At 41.4% G+C, this 20,717-nt stretch overlaps 2 protein-coding genes across 3 annotated transcripts; both read right to left on the minus strand.

Annotated features, from left to right (window-relative positions):
• Positions 1-1,583: 1,583 nt before the first annotated feature.
• Positions 1,584-6,702, minus strand: LOC115734677. Of its 2 annotated transcripts, XM_030665563.2 has the most exons (8): positions 6,574-6,702; positions 6,391-6,533; positions 5,760-5,893; positions 4,776-4,810; positions 4,109-4,638; positions 3,347-3,427; positions 2,521-2,583; positions 1,584-2,059 (listed from the first exon to the last, which is right to left on the minus strand). In XM_030665563.2, the coding sequence occupies exons 2-8, from the start codon at positions 6,433-6,435 to the stop codon at positions 2,006-2,008; spliced, it is 942 nt and encodes a 313-aa protein (XP_030521423.1). In that variant the 5' UTR covers positions 6,436-6,533; positions 6,574-6,702; the 3' UTR covers positions 1,584-2,005. The 2 variants fall into 2 exon arrangements, with proteins under 2 accessions (XP_030521423.1, XP_048137642.1); XM_048281685.1 differs by lacking the exons at positions 6,391-6,533; positions 6,574-6,702 and having other exon boundaries at positions 4,109-4,687; positions 5,760-5,866.
• Positions 6,703-16,556: 9,854 nt separating this feature from the next.
• LOC115734808 (protein JINGUBANG-like) lies at positions 16,557-18,649 on the minus strand. The gene is made up of 2 exons (XM_030665745.2): positions 17,749-18,649; positions 16,557-17,071 (listed from the first exon to the last, which is right to left on the minus strand). Exons 1-2 carry the CDS (start codon positions 18,520-18,522, stop codon positions 16,619-16,621), a joined length of 1,227 nt encoding a protein of 408 aa, XP_030521605.1. The 5' UTR covers positions 18,523-18,649; the 3' UTR covers positions 16,557-16,618.
• Positions 18,650-20,717: the final 2,068 nt, after the last annotated feature.

The following is a 20,717-nucleotide window of genomic DNA, read 5'->3' on the forward strand; positions in this document are numbered from 1 at the left end:
TGAGAGTCTAAGCATACTCTTTTAGCATTTTTATAAATAAGAGATCCGATCGATTAACGAAAGCCGAATAAAGGCGACGCTTTCTGCATCAATCATACAGAGGTTAACGAAAATCACACGACACACTCCGCAATTAGATAAGACGGAGGTGCAAGATAGCCCCCCTCCTTCAACCGCTTTCACAAGTGCCAATTTTCGTGATTTTGTAAGTAGTTTTCATGATTAGGATGTTAAACCAATGTCTCCTTGTCTTTTAACATTTGATGGGACACGACAAAGTCATCCTACGAAATAATGCAAGGACTGTTTTAGTGCTAAGACAAGGAATTAATTTGTCTTCCTCGCAACTATTGATTGATTCTATTTCCGTTCACATTCAACGACACTTACTCGTAATCGCCGGTCTTTCTCTACCAATAAGTATCATTATTCGTGGGAAACCGATACTGCCCATATTCAATTGCCGACAAAAGAAAAAAAATACCTTGTTACGTATATCTTTCCAACAAGGGCGTAAGGAACTTGTTTACACTCCTTTTTCTAGAATAATTTGACTCGTGCATGACACTTCTAAAATGATAACCTCCAGAAAAAAGATGATTGGAAAATAGTATTGGTCCGCATGCTTATAGAACCGGCTTTTCCACTCAGAAGGGAAATAGTATGCATATTGCGCGCATGCTTTTGACGGCATTCCATGTAAAATCAATCAATAGAAACGATTCATATCCCGGAATAAGATCTTAGGAAGGTCCGCGATGAAAGAATTGTCCTAAACTCAATTGGAGATAACACAACGACAATCCTCTCCACAAAGATCATCAGATCTTGTGGCTCCCATCCCATCATCCCAATGAACCAACCACGTTGATGATCTGTGGGACCAATAGCCAAAGCAACGTCCAGTGAGCAATGCCCCTTGCCCCTCCTCACGGCATCTTCCACAGCGTCAGTAAATCGATGTATATATTGACAAAGATCAAGCTCCAGTCCACAATTACCCACTTGTAAATTCAATTGGGTAGCACGAAATATCCTTTCCAACATAAATCGGAGACTCGCCCGGCTTGAGTAAACTACAAAAATCCACCATCGAGCCAATGAAGCTAAAGGCCTAAAGTCAACGTCTCTAATTAACCGCTTAGCATACAAAAATAACTATTTTTGAAAAAATATTATGCTAGTATCTAAGAGAAAGCATCTCCATCACATTTCTCTAAATTGGCTGAAATAAATTAAGTGAAAATAAAGATGCACACATAGGGAGACGACGGATATTTTTATCCTATTTATAGGGCTTATATGGTATTCTCACCAATGATGTAAATCCCTAAAAAAGGATGCCACCCTTTTTAGCTTCAAGGTCAAAAGCGATGGCACTTGCCATATTTTTCATGGTCCGCAAGCCCCACTCAGAGAGAGAGAGAGCCCAATAAGTGGAAGCGCTTTTTGTTGCTTCCACGACTCATCAGGCAGCCCTTACCTCGTGGCTTGGAAACAACCACCTCTCCATGTTTTCAAGGGATGAAGGGAAGTTGAAAGAAGACAATTCAAGGTAACACGATCATCATTTACACACCCAATTCAGCACAAGTGTCAATTCCATTATCTGCTTCAAATAGAAAATTTGAAGAGAGTGTTCACAACATGACACCGAACTTAAAAGGTACAACATACACGGACCGTCCAGCCACAAAAAAAAGGCATTAGAATTCATCCCAGACAAGTGTTGGCAGATTTAGGGGGGAGCATTACATTGTTCACAGAGCCTAATAGCCAGATCTATGTCCAGCATACATACAAGCTTATGGTACTTATTTTAATAGACAGAATTCGAATGGCATCCAAAAGATAACACAACAATGGATTACCTGCACCAACCATCACCTGGTCCTTCCTCTTCATGACACTGTCTCCCTCTCTCTCCGCCAGATAAGAAGGAAACGCAGGGGAAGAAGAAAATTATAAACAAAAAGATACCAATATAAGTAAAAGCCTCAAATTTCTATACGCGTCTTGAACGAGACAAGAGAGCAAGAAGGATCTTTCTCCTCGGTCCCTGCAAGTAAAAACACAAATTATGAGAACTGGGAGCTTATTAAGATGCAGAAGTCCATATGCAGTTTAACTCCCCATGCTCGACACAGACACCTGCCATTCATTCTAGAAGCACCACAAGCAGAAGATAAATATAGTTTAACTATGCGTTTTTTTCCCTAATTAATATCTGGCAGTTAAAAAGCCATGTCCAACCAAGTTACAACAGGAACAACTGGTTTTCAGCTCACTTGACCACCAGGACACCCAGCACCATGGCTTATATGCATGGATAATGCTGAGAAAAATATGACAACAGAGATGATTGTGAAACCTTCGCTTTTTAAACCCTTACTGTCGGCTTTTAGCCACCACCAACATGAGATAATATCACGATAACTTGCATTGCTAGGCCTTGCATTCCTGGGTCTGTGGATCTAAAAAGTTACATAACTAAGTTTCACAGTCTTAAGTCAAACATACCATCGGTATGCCCATCTCTTTGAGGTCATGGTCCCTCATCTGCTTCAGTACATCCATATCAACCTGCCATTCAGAACCACTTCTAGGATCAGGAGCGATCCAGCATAACAAGTACATCTCTCATTGTCCAGATTGCAAAATTTCAGCACAGGTTACAAAATTTCATTAGGTTGTGTGCCAATAGCATATCCAGTTCAGCTAAGGTAAGTAGACTTCACAAGGCACAACCTCTGGAACCAATTACATGAAAAGCTTTGTCTGCTGCTGTATTGACATTGAAGAAGCATAAAAACAGGAATAGACATCTCTTAACAGGACAAAAGGGATAGTATGTATGTGAAATGGATTCGTCTATGAGTGTCTAGTGGTGATCAAACCTCATTAACCAGGAAAATTAAATGTGACTATAACATATGGCTAGTGCAAATGCCCACCGTAGATTCACGTTTTAGGCTACAACATGCAGCCACATAAGGCTTGATTAATAGCTATTTCTAACTGCAGGAAAGATCTAAATAAGGAAAAAGAAGCTACACATCACATGAGGCCCCACTAGCAACAGATCATTTTCTACTTTTATCAGAAAAGGGTCCAGTTGTTACAATAGCTCAGGAGAAACAGGAAAACTTCTTCCCTACGATATTTACAAAATCAACTGAAAAATTTGGCCTTCGTTTTTTTTCCTGAGCATTAGGTTATTCAAGTCTGTAATAGCTTACACATCCACAATGGAAACATCTGTGCAACCAGCGGACCAGTGGAAAATGAATGGCATACTTGGACAAGTTTTCTTTAGTTTGTTGAACGCAAGATGCAAATTACTTACTTCCTCAGCCTGAAAATGAATGGCATACTTTCCCAAGCCAAGAGAATTTAAAAAAGCCCCAACAGTTAGTTGTCCCTGTACCTGCATGAAGCCAACAGAACAAATGATAAGTAAATATTGCTGAAAGGCATGATGCACCAAAGCGGGGAAAAAGGACTAGTGTTGAAGGGCATACTCCGACACAAGATACTTATAAGTCATAGCAAACATACACAAACTTAAAAGGCAGGTAAATCTAAAGACTGTCTCAAAGAAATGATGTTGATCAAGGACTTAATCTCAGCTCCTCCACCAAAAAAAAAAAAAAATATTTATTAGATAGTCGGATTAAAACAACTAGCTTCTGACAAATGAATCGGGGCTTTCAAGATGGTGAGACTTTAAAATATATCCCATCATCAAAGTCTTATCGGCTGTAGCAATTTGATAATGTAGGAGGCTTTCTTCTAGAAGTTCGGGTAGATTGCCACTTTTGGGTCTGGAAATTGTTTCAGTTCGACCATTGAGTTTGTAGTGGTTGTGTTTGTAATGCCTAGTTTGCAGATAGACATGTAGCTATATAAACTCCAAAGTCACGACTAAATGATGAAACCAATCTCAGCTGCTCTGATTTGCACATGCATGTATGTGCTTCATTAAAGAATCCCATCTACCATAATGTCGTCTCAGGGCTATGATAATAAATGCCTGAACACACTGAAGCGGAATATCACAGCCCTATGATGCGGAACAGACAACTCAAGCACGGACAATTAACCGTACCGCATATACACTTCTATGTGAGATGGCGCCTTGTGTATGTAATCGCGGCAGAGACCTTGCAGAATCCAGAGGCAAAGGTGTTCTTGTCACAAAATGCGAAGAGGAGCGTGGCCCTGCAACCGCATGATCATAAACATCTCTTATAACCTGTGTAGGAACTCTTGGCGCATCAATCGGCCTATATGCGAGCAATTCTCGCTGGCCATTGATTGGCCTCGGTGGAGAAAAGCCCCCTGAAACCCTGAATATTCTATCTGGCGATTCATGTTGTAGCCCATCATGAGTCCAAGAAGAATAAGGTTTTCGCATTGAATTCAGCTCGAATAAATCTTCAGCACTTCTTGTTGGTGGAATTCGCCTCAAAGGGCTATCAAGTTTCGGCTCAAGCGTATGTGTATATGAGCTCATGGGAGAATGGACAGTCCTAGGAATATTAACATGGGGATTTATGTGATCTTGCCTCCCAACATTGCCACTAGCCTGCCTTGTCTTGTTCCTTTGCATGAGCTTGATGCGAAGGTCTCCAGCACCTTTGGTGATAGTAGAGCTATGACAGTCAGTGGAAGAGATATATCTTCTCTATGAGGGAAAGAAAAGGAAGACAAATTCATAAAGTTAACCTTCCAATTATTTATCCAAATCAAGAATGAGCAATATTGAGGCCTACCATTCAAGCCCTTAATATCGCTCTCAGCCCTCCGTCTGCAACATATCAAAGACTTACTTCAGATTAATTCCCTGCTTAGCTTTCCCAAGGAAACTATATGTCCTAGTTCCAATTCACAATTTTCTGTGGGGATTGAGATCCTCTCCACAAAAATGACAATCATTGGTAGAGCAGATCTTTTCTCACATAAAAAAGTTTTTGACATGCAAACACGAAATGAAACTAGTTTCACCCAACTGGTAGGCAATACGCCTCAATAAAATAAAAAAGAGCAAAATGAAAGCAGCTTGTTTCATCACCCTCGCCTTTACTACTCATTTTTCCCTCATTGTTTTACCATTTAAGAAAGGGACAAGTGCACTAAAAGTCCTAAAACTTGTCATGTAAGTGCAAATGAGTCCTAAAACTTTCAAAAAGTTCAATCAAGTCCCAAAACTTGTAATGAAAGTACATTTGAATCCTAAAAGTTTCAAAAAGTGCAATGAAGTGCTAAAATTAATCACAGACAGTGCAATCGACTCCTAAAATTTTCAAAAAGTGCAATCAATGAAAGGACTTGATTGAACTAATACGACAAGTTTTAGGACTTGATTGTATTTTTTGAAAGTTTTAGGACTCTAATGAACTTTCGTGACAAGTTTTAGGATTTAATTGTACTTTTTAAAACTTTTAGGACTCGAATGCACTTTCTTGACAAGTTTTAAGACTTTCAATGCACTTTTCTCTTTAAGAAAATAACCCCGTCATGGTAACGCTTCAGTGAAGTACATCGAGGAGCTCTCTATTGGTTCTTTAATTAATCAATAGATATAGCTCTCTATCGACAATGCAATCAAATAAGGCCTTAGAAAAGGAAAATTTAACAGCCCCAACATTATTGCCAAATTTCTTATTAGTGAACCTAAGCTTCGGAATTGACCCAAAAACAAAAAACCTAAGCTTCGGAAAGCTAGGAAAGAGTTGATAGGTAGATAGAGAACTAACCTCTTGAAACTTCCATGCAAAAGATTATCAGCTTTCCCTCCAAGTCTCTCCTTTAAAGAGCGCTTACTACCAGATTTCGGAAGTGGAGGCGCCGCTCGAGAATCGTTCAATGAATTCCCAGCCCTCTTAACTACCTGACAAAAGGATCACACACATATATATTGGTTAGCCAATTGGCGCTAAACAATCCCTCAAGCTTCAAGTAACTACCAATTCAATGACCTGTCTTTGGAAAAAATGAAAACGTTGTCTATAGCCCAGTCATAGTTGGTTGAGAGCAAGTATTATCTCAATATCACTTCAGAAGAGGCACTTATGGCATGCTTAAAATGAAAAAATCAAGCTCAGCAATCTAACGGTAGAGCCTCCCTCGGGGTTCAATTGATCACTGAATCAATCATATTACTCCAGAAAAGCACGTCATCCCTTACGCCCAATCATGATCAATCCAACAAAACCACATTACCACAGTCGATATAGGTCCAAACAATGAAATTCTTAAGCTACGCAGAATCCGCGAACCAATGAGTCAAGAAGTCCAGCTGAAACAAAAATCAATCGATCCAAAGATCTCTTATGAAGACGCCAAAGACAAAATGCATCATATGCACGGAGCTAAAGCGACCAATACCTGACCAGAACGACCGAGAGTGATCGTGACCTGAGGCCTCGACATATCTCACGCCCTCGAGCCCGGAGCTCAAATCATCGGAGACACGGAGCTGCAAACCAATCGGACTACGCTGGATTCACCGATCGAAACCCTAATTCACGCAGTGAGAATGATGATCGAAGATCGAAGAGCTCGGAATCGGAGGTTTGGATAGGAGGAGAGTGAGCTTTTTTGCGAGCGCTGCTTGCATTGACTCGGTGTCGACGACTCCGCACGGGGGACGACCTGCCAACCTAAACAAGGCAAATTTAGTTATTCTTTGAGCACTCGTGAAGCAACGGTTCCATCACTGGCCGTGTTGATTGGGGCATTCACAGTCGAACCTGATGGGCCTTCGTTAAAGAGAACGTGGGCCTGAAAGCCCAAAAAAGATTATGTCGACTTTCATATGGGCCCATAAGCCCCCCGAGTTTTGCCATATTCAGTTCAGGCCCATAGCCTAATGCTCCCTCAGCTTCTTAATGCCCTACGTATGGTATAGCCGAAATACCGAAATATCAGCAACAACAATAATAACAGCAATTGAAAATGATGATTCCAATTTGAAGCACGGTGGAAAATCTCCCGCGTGACTACAAGATTCGAGGCATGAAGAATATGCGCGACGGGCACGCACCTGCTTTCGCGAACCGATTACGAGTTTTAGATTGAAAAGACATCCGTCTCTGACCCATTCAAGAGCAATTCCTAATTTCGTTGCCTACATCGAGAGCTATGATTGGTTGTCGTGAAGTCGAAATTCTATGTGCAGATCAAACAAGATGCAAATAATCGGTGGATTTATTTTATTTATTAATTAAAAAAAAATCCTCACATGGAAGCAAATGTATTGTGCCCGTAATTTTGGAAAACAACTTTTGAATTGCTTCGCGATATGTAAATGATGTATGATGCGAGACAACATATGCTCCAAAATAGTATGAATGTTGACTAGTTCATTTTAATTGGATGTAGATAATAATACTCGATCCTCGAAACGGCCCTCGTGATGGATAAGTTTGTTCAATATCTAAACAAATTCGATCGGGTTTTGTCTACGTACACGATTAGTGCAAAAAACAACAAAATTTTTTTTTTTTCGCAAGTGAAGTGAAGACGAGAAAGCACAGAGATATAAGTAAGGTTATTGACAGAAACTCAGTTGGAAAAGGGCCGATCTTTTAAATGACGAAACCGAGTTGTAACCCGCTTAACTCGTCCCATATATTCGATGTGGCGACTTCGATTCACTTCAAATCATAGGTGTATCATATATTAAGGTGCCAATTCCGTTTCCTTAATTTCTAATTCGTGGTTCCATGTTATTTGTTATTTTTTTTTTTTTGTGGGTAAGGCGAGTCATCTCTTGATACACTTTAAACTAAACAAGATGTAAGACTTTCAAAAATCACAAAAAAAAAAAAAATAATAATACTCAATTAAGATATGTTTTTTTTTTTGGGGGGGGGGTCGAAATTAAGGTATGTTACATGGCCCAAAATTAGATGAGAAGCATACGTTTGCTTTCCACAAAATGCAACTACCATCTAACCTAATCGATCTTTTCGAGTTTGCCATCTAACAAAAAAATTATTATGGGAGATGAAGTTGTGAAATATAAAGATAATCCTGTGCTCTGAGTTCTTAACTGTGGTGTAAGATTCCTAATTTTAGAAACTCCCTTTTGCTCAAGAAAGAGATTTTGATAATGATTATCGCACGATGATTGGTTTTGATGAGAGGTTAAATAATTTCGGAACCTAATATTTCACCAAGATTTCTTCTACTCAAATTTTTTTTTTTATTCTCGCAGCCCTTTTGGAAATCTATTAGCACAGGAATTTTTTTTTTTAGGGCTAACTAGTTCTCGAAGGGGGGAAATGGTGGGAACATAACTCAACGAAAATTGCTCTTCTAGTGATGAAACTGCTCGATATTAGGGCAAATTCTACCGAATAATCTCACAACCCCGTCCAGCGCCACTAGAAAAAAGGAAAAAAAACGCAATGTTCAGAAGCAAGTTTTTATTTTTATTTTTATTTTTATTTTTCTCGAAGTTCACAAGCAAGTTAGCATGTTGGGAAAACCACAAATCATGCATTTGCATATCTACAAATCCAACCGACTTGTCGGCGACGTACCCTTGGTTCACAGGCACTGCTCAAAGAGGGAAATGGTGGGAATATAACTCAACGGAAATTGCTCTTTCAGTGATGAAACTGTTCGATATTAGGGCAAATTCTGCTGAACAATTTCACAACCCGTTCCAGCTCCACTAGAAAAAAGAAAAAAAAAACGCAATGTTCACAAGCAAGTTTCTTTTTTTTTGGGTCGAAGTTCACAAGCAAGTTAGCATGTTGGAAAAAACCACAAATTATGCATTTGCATATCTACAAATCCTATACCACAATCTCTCAATAGATCAATGCTTGCACATGTCTTCTATACCTGTTAACGGTGGACGCAAATAAGAACTTGTCTTTTTCTGAAATCCCAGGGATTGATTGTGTCAAACGATGGGGACGCTCCCTGCACTTCTAGGAAAAATTACTTTTGACGTACACAACCGGAGTAAATCTCAATCCTCACTTTCCCATGGAATTGCAGGACTACGGTTTCGGACTCTTTCCGAGATAGTTCTTCATGTGTGTACAGATAAATCATTCTCATTACTTGTTTTCATAGGCATAGGCAGCTGCAGTCCAGTTATTCAAGAACATCTAAAGATCAGCAGCTAATATATCGTCCTCATGCTCTTTTGCGCATGCCAAGAGGAGCTACCGATCGCAGATCATCGGAAAATGAAGAATGGAACGCGATCATCATCGTCACATACTTGACTGCTTCATGCGGCCCAGAAATGTTAAAAAAGCTAACCCTAGTTCGATCTGTATCAAGATGCATGTGGGCAACTCATGGAGACAAAAAGCTCAAACCCGTCAAAACATTGGAAGCATGTTCGGCTGAATCTGACCGCACGCACGCACCGACATACACACACCAACACAGACAACGCAGATTCAACTGCTTACATGATCCACACAGTAGCCAAAAACCCAGAACAGAAAAAAGAAGAAGAAGAAGAAGAAGAAGAAGAAGAAGATGGTTTCTCCAAGAATAATAGAAATGAAGCAAACTGTTTGGCGTATACCAGAAATGGCGAAGAAAAGCTTCTGGGAGATTTCTATGAACTCTTCTGCTTAAACTTAACGAAAACAATCGGACCGACACGCTTGATTCCCCGAGAACATACTACAAATCAGAGAGCAGCTTGCTCCTTGACGATGGATCATCCTCTGAAGCAACAGATCTTTGGCATCACTTTCTAGGGTTTTCCACCAGAACAGCTAGCATCATCTTCTTCTTCTTCTTCTTCCTCCTCCTCTTCTTCTTCTTCTTCTTCTTGCTTCGTCTGCTTGATCTCTCCTGATTTAAGTTGAGGGCTGTGCTTCGGGTTTGATGATTGAGAAGGAGGTTGATGGATGTAATGATGGTGGTGGTGGAGAGTCAGAGGCATGGACGAGCGAGGCATGATGATGATTGCTTTGTTGGGGGTATTGCTGCTGTTGGTGTTGGGTTTCTCCTCTCTCTCTCTCTCTCTGAAAGCTTTGAGCAATAATAATTCAAGGTATTGCGTGCCCTAGCGAGAGAGATTATTAAATCATCACGAAAACCATGGTGGGTGGTAGCTTTTCCATGTGTTTTCAACTCTCTCTCTCTCTCTTCTTTAATAAACTTTTTTCTTGAGGACAAAAAGGAAGATGAACTCTCTTTTCTTGTTTCTACGAGACGGGAAAGGGATAATGATAGGAATGGTCCATGAATTTCGATTCAATATGTAATGTGGTCTCTGAATCGATCCTCGAACTTTAGCTCAATTTACAATGTGGTCCTTAAATTTTTAATTTAATCAATATAGTTTTTGAACTTTTGAAACATGTTCAACTTAGTCCCTATATTATAGGAAGATGTTTAATATATTCATTTTATTAATTCAAATTCGGGGACGACTTTAAATATTTTCTATAGTTTAGGGACTAAGTTGAATATGTTCCAAAAGTTCGGAGAATACATTGAACAAATTAAAAGTTCGGAGATCACATTGCATATTGGGCTAAATTTCATAGATCATATTGATCAAATTAAAAGTTTAGAGATCACATTATATGTTAGGCCATAGTGCAAGGACCACACGTGTCATTTTCCGAATGAGAAAAGAAGGAAAAGCCGAAATGGAGATAGTAATAGTACTTGCACGCTTGCTTCAACCACTTTCCATTGCTTTTCTAGGGTTATGTTTACTGCGGGGGTCCACTTTTTTCCATGGTTAAAAAGTCTAGGGAAACATGCGCATCCTTTCCTATCCACGCACAAAAGGACAGACCAATTTATATGTGCAGTCTTGCCCCGTCTGAACAGAGGAGAACTTGTAGGACTTAAATTTGAACTTGGTACGAATAATCAGTTGACATCGGTCCATCATGACGCCCGACATGATTATTCTGGACATCTAACATCATATCGGGTGTCCAATAATCATATCGGATGTCGCGATAAAGCGACATGAAAATTATTGCCATTTGAAAAAAAAGGAAAACAAAAAACACTTAACTAGGCGGGTCATTATTCTCTTGCAATGCATAACATAAACGGATGCGGTCTTCATAGATGTGCGACGTGCATATTTAAACATCAGTCGTATACTTGGTTTCTTGTAAATGCTCTCGTCCGATTGCAAAGCGAGCAAGATTTTTGTTTTCTTTGTCGGAGAACTCATTTCAGTAGGAACCATTTTGTTCATTTAGTACAGTAAAAGGCAGTTTGTGGCTATACCCGGTGAAGGATGAATATTGTATATAAAGCTTTATTGGGTTCAGTTAAAGAAGGGAACTTTGGCAGACCAAGGACGAGGGCAAAGGATATCAACTGAGCAAGATTAATATACTAAAATAACATAGGGGAATCATAGAACTCAGGAATGACAGTTGTTCGAGAGAGAGATTCCTTGAGGGACAAGAACAGCTTTGTCTCTCCGTTCCTAAAAATAATACAATGACCAGATGCTTTTCTTGCTGATAGATTAGCATTCTCTCTCTCTCTCTCTCTCTCTCTCTCTCTCTGTGAAAAAAGGAATTAGGGTAAATCTTCCGGAATACACGGATCCTGAGCTGGTTCTTGATCATGTCTGTTGCGAAGATCATCGTTATGCAGCTTGCATGCTATCACTTGCTCTTTCCACCTATGCATCAATGCCAAGAAGGATGTTTGTTTTTACAGCCATTTCGTCCTTCAAAACTGTTGCTGTCATTAGAAAAGGCTAAGAGTCTAGACCTTACCAAATGGTAAAAAAAAACATAGCTTGGTCGGGATTGTTGAGTAACTTGATGATGGATTCTTTCTTTTGTTAGCATGTTGTCAGATAAAAACTTAGGCGAGCATCAGGTGCCAACCTAATTTAATAAACGAGAACCTAAACAAGAAGCGCTCTTCGTCTTTCCCTCTTATTGACCGGCTTTCGTGCAGACAAACTAATATCGCCATGCACAAAAGGAGAGACCAAATACACTAAACATGAAAAACTATCTCTTATCATAACCTAGTTGTTCTCCATATGTAATCTCATTTATAACATCCTTGATGGGTTAATTTGCCTAAGCTACATATATTCTTTCTCTTCATTGCTCTTCACCGAGACACCAATTCATTCTCTTCTCTCTTTCTCTATACATATCTTTTTTTCCACTCTATAAATAGCTGTAAAACGAGGAATATACTGTGGATTTGTGACAAGATAATTGTCCTCTTTTGAGGCCAGAAAGGAATTAACCAAATGATCACGCATCAAGACCCCATTTGTCCAAGTGACTTTTAGGTTTGACCCTGATAAAAGCTGCATCATATGCATCCGCAAGCGCCAGCCTTTCTCTCTCTTTTTTCTCCACTTTCTCTCCCCGTCCTTCCTCGGTGAAAAAACTTTTTGTGCGGGCAAAAGGGGGCATGAAAAAAAGTGGGCGCCTCTTGACTTGCTAAAGAGAAAAAGGAGTTCAAATTTTCCGGAGATTCAAATCCTTTTTAGCACCAAAACATAGTTTCAACGCCAAATATCAAGAGTCTTTCTCACCATTCCTTTTTGTCGCTTTTTTGCTTCCCCCTTTTGATCCTTATGGGTTCCTTGCATGCGTGTATATGTATGAACGCATGCATCCGTTCTTCATTTCTCTCTCGGTTAATCATATTTATTAGGAAATTCACGGGTAGCGGATGTATTATATATGGAGATATTCACTTGAGATTAGAAAAAAAGGAAGCTGCTAGCTTGACAATCTTGTCACCGCCACCTTCTTGTCCGGATGAACCAAAACCGTCACTACCTCCATCACCGTCACCAAAGAAGTCAGTCACTTCTCCTTTCTACAAGCCAATCCAAAAATGGGTAAAGAAACATTCTTACCCTATTGAACTTCCTCAGCCATACACATGCGCTCCCAAACCAGAACCACCTCCGATATTACCCAGCATCTGCATGTTCCAGCCTGAAGACTTCCCTCCACTACGGTCTTCAAGCCCTAAACCCAGCCCCAAGACTTAACCCCGAGTATACATTCATTCGTCCCTTGTGATGGTCACCGGATCTTTGACACTAAGCATCTTGCGGGAAACAAAAATGTTCCCACACGATTTTTCAGTCAATGAGTACTTTATGTAAAACACGCGATGATGGTATGTGGATTTACGGTTGAGATTGTACCGTCCCCGATAATAATATTGTCGGAAAAAAATTTCCTCATAAAAAATTCTATCCGTCTACTTGGAATAATCGAAACCGCGTCTTTTATGAGTTTTGCAAATCATCTTTTGTCCATGCATGTCCCAATTAATTTAACGTGTATAATGCACTATGTAGATTAAGATCCCAAAATGTCAAAAGTCTAAACAGTTCGAATGGGTGGTATTTTGGACCTTTGGCAAAGACTGCCGTGCTTTTGTTTTTAAATTCCGCTTCAGCCGCTCTCTCCCCCTCTCCCGTGGTGTGACTACTATGAAATGACAGAGACCAGGTACTCGAAATATTCCATAAAACTGTGAGTCGTTTTGGCTCCCTCCATAACGTGCCTGTAATCATTACGAACGAGAAAGGAGATGCATTGAAACATGAAAAGTATCCAGCAAGCACACAAGTTAATGCGGGGGGCCTTGCTGCCTGTTCGTCGAATTGGGAAGAAGAGTTCATGGGAGTAGATTGGAGGGGGACAGAGAAGATCTCCGTGTCTCGAGTAACCTGTATGAATACTGATATTCTCGCCTAAAATGCGGTCATTTGATAGGATACTTAAAATATAAAATCACGCTTTCATTTAATAGCTAAAATTTTTAAAATAATCAACAGTGGTTTTACAAAATTTCATATGATATCAAAACGGGGATCTCAGTTTAAGTTTTTAAAATAGTCGGCGGCGACCCATAAAATAAAACAGGGTGAAAATGAACTTGAGATTTCCTTTCTAATAAATAGGGCCCCAGCCAAGTAATTACGACTGTGACATTGGCCTAACTAGTCGACTCAAGTAGAATTTAGTCTTCTGTGGTATACAAGCAAAGACAGTTCGATTGACCCTTTAAGTTTATTGACGGGATAATTGCCAAAAAAAAGTCCTTAATCTATTACAATTGTGCCAATTCAATCATAAAACCTTCTTTTATTAATTCCGTCATAAAATTTTTATATTTGTGCCAATTTTGTCATTACGGCCAATTTCGGTCGAAAATTGTTCACGTGGCATAACCAGTTCTAATGTGGCCATTTTTAATAATATTTAAATTTTTAAAATTATGTTTTTTCTTTTATTTCTCCTTTAGCTAGTCTTTGGACCTTGACGACCGGTGAGTGGCTAGGGCCGGCGAGGTTGAAGGGCCTCGCTGGCCACTAATGGCTGTGAGGTCGGCTCGCGGGCCATCGGCGACGGCGAGGTGGGCCTCACGTAGGGCGGCGATCAGCTGAAAGAAGCGGGGAAGAAAAAAAAGGAATAAATAACTAATAGAAAACTATTAAAATATTATTAGAGATTTTCATGTCGGCAATTTCCGGCACAAAATAGAAAGGTTTAAAACTGAATTGATCAGAAAAAAGTATTTAGAATTGAATTGGCATAATTATAATAATATATATTCTCTATACAATTATCTCGTTTGTCGACAAAATGACATGACATCTGCGGTTGAGGATTGCCGTGGGGATAGTGCGCGATGAGAGACGTTATGTATTATCCTCTGAAAAAAGGGGACGATGCCGGGGACGGGCAAAGGGCTTTTGCAGGAATCACGAGGCGAGGGGCAGCGATCTGGGTTCATTTGATTTGGGTCCATCTTCAGCTCCTTTCGTTGTGAAACCGGGTGAGTCCAGAGCCCATGAACAGAACCAGAGAAAGTAGGCCAATCATGGCCTGCACTGTGCTTTTTAGTCTGGTCCAAGAATCGCAAAAAAGCATTTGCTCCCGGGGGGCGGTCTCTTCCTCCTTCGGATTTGTCTCTTTCTCTTCCAGTTTTCTTAGAGATGCCCATGCACGGCACGGGTCGCCAACTTTTTCTCCCTGGGAAAAACACCAAGAGCCCCGCCGGAAACCGGCCCAACCGGTCGGGGAAAAAAGTGGGCGGAACCGGTTTGGTCGACGTAAGCCTAGCGACTGCGCACGAGTTTTGAGTCATTTTGCCATTTCGTCCACCCCGTCGGTGTACATGTACAAGCCCGTCGCCTCGGCCCCATCGACGCGTCACGAGTTAGGCTGCCTCCCCGTACGACGTAACAAACGATGCGCAAGTCGGCTTCATGGGGTTCACTTACGGGTCGAATCTAGGAAATGCCCTTGATACGGAAGGATCATGAGAAACTTTTGTTCGCCGGATGTTTTACGTCGTCGCGTGCGGAGTCTTTTTGTTAACGCACTGGGAGCACTTGCTAAGTCGAATTGAAGAATTTAACCTCGAGAATGACAGTAACTAGTAATAAGCACTTCCATTAGATGTCATTCTTTTGATTAAAGTTCCTTTCGTTGTTATAATTAATTTTTTTGCCCTCCTCCCTAACTTTTAAGTGTGGGATGTCATTGTTATGGCAGCAAAAGAGGGATGATGTCAAAAGCGAGGTGCGAGTGGAAAATAATTGTAATTTTTTATCAAAAGTTGGGCTTTTGGATTGAAGCATGACCTAGGAAAGCAGACGCACTTCGGGAAGTAGGGATGTAATAATATTGAGTTAGGTATAAACTATAGTCACTTGAAGATCGCTTTGCCCCTCTTGTCTCATGGAAAAGAGACAACTCAAGCTAGTCCCCGAGTAATCGATCACTGCTTTCTAGGATAATTTAATGGATTCCATCCACCAAAAGTCAAGTTAGTATTGCATCACAAGCTAGGAAAATAACTATTCACGCTTGTGAAGGGTTTGGCTTGTATCACACTCACCTAGTCTCCAAAGGGTTATCATACCTAAGGTCCCAACAAAAAAAAAAAAAAAAAAAGGGAACGAAAAATAGCCGGAGTGTCAATCTTGATCTTTTCGCTTGTTCTCGAGGAGGCCTTGAGATAGAACCATCGATTCCGAGGTGGCTAATCTCGTATTCTAATTACAGAATGTCCCGCTCAAAGTAAATTTGAGGATCACGTCCACCATTATGTGAGTGGAGTATTATCTTATGCGCAATGTATCGATGGAGAATATCTGAGTTAAAAGGTTCAAATACCGATGCCGTTAAAGTAGTAGAAAAACCTTAGGATCGGATTACAATTTTGAAGTCCCCCCACTGTTGAATCTCTCTTAACATTTAACACTCGGATTCGAGTCGACCCACCGTAAAATTGAACAAGCACAATGAAAGGTCGCATGTCACCAACTATATATATCACAACTCCGACAACCAAAGGTTCCAAAAAAGAGAAGACGGGTGTTAGGGAGCTCAGTACTTTTTATTTGGGGGAGATCATAAAGAGAGAACCCAAATCTAAGCCTGTTAAGGTATCCCATTGGACTCATATTCATTTCAAAAACTTAAGTCAATGAATAATTGACCAATTAAGATATATTAACTGCTCTATATCGCACCGATTTTTCGATAGGAGATTTGCCTAACGCAATTACACGTGCATCCTAACAAACTGGAGGACGAGGAGCTAAAGATATGGAAAGAAACTAAGCGGAAAATCGATTAGCTCTTCACAAAATGGGAAAAGCGACCTTCCACACCTTCAAGTCACAGTCCAAACTCCCACTGTAAACCACAAAACAAGCACTCGACGAGCTGCCACAATCAGCTGCTGCTGTCAGACACTTGACCGGTCCTCGGTGCCCGTTCAGAACCGATACACAAGCGTAGCTCTTCTCAGACCCTCTCCAGATTCTTATGGTTTTGTCCGCGGAGCCGCTGAGCACCAGATCGGAGACGACCTTTAAGCACAGTATGGACTTGGAGTGGCCCAAAAGCACGCACACGACCACCATCCGGTCGCCACCGTCTTCCTTCTCCCAAGCCATAATGGATCTGTCGCGACCACCGGAAAATAGGATCGACCCGTCCGAGTTCAGGGCCAGTGCGTTGACCCCGGAACCGTGTCCTTCCAACGTGGCGACGAGGGAGTGGTTCTTGTCTCCTTCGAGCTTCTGCCACACCTGAAGCCATCAAAGAGATTAGAGGTATAAACAGGAAAGAACACTTACCTAAATTAATTACACAAAAGATCGAGCGAGGTCATCTTCTTGGCGTCCCATTCATGTTTGGAATTTGAGAAGCTGTTATTGTAAAGTATAACAATGCAATCTTTTAGATTTCCAAGTAGTAAGAAATTTCCATTTCTGAAGTCTTGAACTTCCAAACATTTAGAGATCTCGGATGGGTCGATATCAATGGTGATCGGCAGTCCAGATATTTTTTTTACTACGATTGACTTTGAGGCATATATACTTTACCGTTTATTTGTAGAGTACAGACCCAGTTCAGGGGAATGGTTCTTTTGTTAATATAAGGACGAGGTTGTCTATGCTGGGGGTCCAAATTGGACCGCCTTTCCACTCCACTTAATGTTTTTTTAGGTGTGATTAGGCACAGTATGATTGAGTTGAGGCCACATCCTATCCAAGTTAGCGTTGGATTTTGGCGAGAACCTGGTTGACTCGTAAACTAGATTGAGACGTGTTTAGGAGAAAGATATTGTGTCAACTGATCATTCCACATATGGTTGCGCTGAACAAACTTACTAGTAGTGTGAAATACTTCGTAAATTCATCAATAGATAGCGTCCCGTTTACCGTTTGATTGGTGGGTGTCAGTCTAAAGAGTGAAGGCTCACCTTGATTTTCTTGTCAGCTGATCCAGTGTAGACCCGTCCATCTCCGGAAGATGCGACGGCGTTGATCGCGTCGTCATGCGCATCTCTGACCGACTCCAAGCACCTGAAGTCCGACGTATGCCATATCTTTATCGACCGGTCCCACGACACCGAGTAGAGGAGCGATGCATCCCTTGACAACGCGAGCCCGGAGACGACGTCGGCGTGGCTCGCCCACGCACACCTCCTGTGCCGCCGGAACTGGACCTGCTTTTCCGGCACCAGGAGCCCCAGCACCCGGTCGCCCAGAGTCGGCATCGTCGCCAAGCGGGAATACTTCAGGTGGTTCGGATGATTCTGGTTCAGGTCTTGAGCTCGGATCCTCCAGGCCCGAATCTTGTGGTCCTGGTGGGCGCTGAAGAGCTTGTCGGAGACAACCACCAGCGACTTCACCGTGCCTGCGCACTCGGCCACCACCCACAGCCCGCCGTCGCCACCGCTTCGCGTGTTGTCAGAGTTTGCTAAGGCTGTGCGTTCCCACGACAGGATGTCCCTGTCAGAGGAGCCGGCGAGGAGGAACTTCCCAGCCACCGCAAGGGAGGAGACGTAGGAGTTGGCGTATCGGCATCTGACGGTGGCGATGAGGCTGTGGTGGCAGTGGTCGTCGGGGTTTCTTGGGCATGATCGTGATAAAGATCGCCATGGTAATGGCTCTGTTTCGTCGTCTCTGCATGGTTTTGGATTGTTTCCGATTGAGTGGCGGCGGTCGTCATCATCATGTGGGAGCGACTGCATCTTTTGAGAGAGAGAGAGAGAGAAGGAGTGGCAATTGAAACGTTGGATTGGTGGCTACGAGAGAGAAGCCCAAGTTGCTTTTGTATTTATACGTGAATGTGAGTGGGGAGAAGAGAAGCTTCGGGAACGCAAAACGTTGGATTGGTGCGGCTTGGAGAGAGAGAGAGGCCAAGTTGCGTTTGTCGGTTGCCTCGTGAACCGGATTCTACGGCGGTCGCACACCAATGTTTTCAAACCGGCCGGTTCGATCAGAAATCGGAGCATGATCGGGAAAGGTGAAGAACCGGTGAAACCTGGGCGTTTGGACCAGACACCTATTTGACGAATCCCTTGAACTTTTTATCAAATGAATGTTGAATTTGCACCAGCAAGGATTCGAACCTTTGTTCACTTGAGAAGAACTTGGAGCTTTCACTTAGGACCGTCGAAGTGGGTCACAACCCCATATCTCAACTTGAATTTATGCAAGTTGATCGTAAATGAATCAATTTAAACTTGAAATATGGGTCGAAATGATTTTTTTTTTAAAGCCAAAAAGATGGGTTGCCCCACTTTTCAACCCAAACCGAGAGAGAAAATATTACGCACGCAAGTTGTCCACTAGTCCACTCATAGTGCGACACATGAGCGAAGGGTGAGTAAAGGGGAAGAAAGAGAAGATCTTAGCGTCGCGACACAGCTTCAGGTGACGCCACATCAGGCCTCGCCGGAGGAGGGGGAGGCTTGGATGGCGGTGCTTGTGTCCGGTGGCCGGGATTGGTGGTTGAGCGGCGACCATGCATATTGCGGCTACTGGTGGGAGGTGGTAGCGATGAGGATGAAGCTACAAGGGAGGCAGAGAGAAAAGCTGCAAGCACAGAGACGAAATTTAGCCGATAATTTAATTTGGATTTCAAATTAAGTGAATTGGATGAATCTTGTTTTGATTAGTTAAATCATTTTATTCAAATAAAGTGGCATGATATCATTGACGTTTCTATTATTCATTGCATGTAAAATTTAAGATTAGCAATGAGAGGTTTCAGGCTTTTTTGAGGTGTCACTTCTTGGAACCTATTCGTCGGAAGCGATTCCCTACTGTTTGGAACCCGAAACCTACTATGCATATCTTGAAATCTGGAACCTACCCCATCACAAGTTTCGGGGTCAACCCGGATTGCACATGTATTCTTACTTAAACCATTGCAGTAAATTATCACTTTTAATAACCAACATTTGCTGCTACAATCCACTGACCATAACTCATATTTGGACACACGAATAATATAAAATATTAACAAAATAAAAGTTTCAATCATGAATATCTTCGAAAATGGAAGTTCAAACTAGTGGTTATAAATTACACGCTCATCATCGGGCACCATAAAATATCGTGGGATCGAGCGAAGATGTAAAATAAGAAAAACATAAAAACTTGTTTCAAGTTTCGGGCTCCAATCCTGGAATCTGCCTATCGAAATCGATTCTCTAATTTTTTATATCCGAAATCTACCATGCATATCCCGAAACCAGAATTCTACCCCGTTTCCATCGATTCGATTCTTCAGTTGTCGATTCTACTCTAAAATTATGCTCACCTCTAATAAAGATCCCCTAGCCCTAGTCTTGATCTAGCCAAAGCTCCCAATCCGACAACTAGAGATCCAAATCGGGCGCGCATCCGGGTCTCGGCTCTTGGCTATTATGATAGCCTAGGGTTGTGCTAGAGCCTGGAGGTCTTCTTTTCTTTTTTCAAGATTGAAATGGTCGACAATAACATCCTAGTTTTTAGAAGCAAATGATTTTTTGAAAGGTAGGCGTACATTTTGTTAATTATGAAAATATTTGATGTCGACTCATTTCCTCGGAACAAGAATAAAAAAAAACATTGCATTTCTGTTTTAATGATAATAAAAAGAGATAAAAGAAGAGAAGAGGAACACCCAATAGTTAACGTGGTTCGGATGACTAAGAGAAAAAGAATCTCTTGGAAACTTATGTCCACGGTGGTAAATCCCCAATTCATCTTATTTTCTTTGGGGAGGATTTATTATCCTTTAATAGAGAACAATTCGATGCGTTACAATCATGAATTTGGTAACTATGGATATCGCACAATTCAGTCATATTTCCTACTATATTAGAATTAGGAAGACCTTCAATCTTTATCGTTTCAACACTCCCCCTCCAAGCTAGAGCGAAAATGTCCTTGGAGG

The sequence above is a fragment of the Rhodamnia argentea genome, chromosome 7, assembly GCF_020921035.1.
Source record: "Rhodamnia argentea isolate NSW1041297 chromosome 7, ASM2092103v1, whole genome shotgun sequence".
Taxonomy (NCBI): domain Eukaryota; kingdom Viridiplantae; phylum Streptophyta; class Magnoliopsida; order Myrtales; family Myrtaceae; genus Rhodamnia; species Rhodamnia argentea.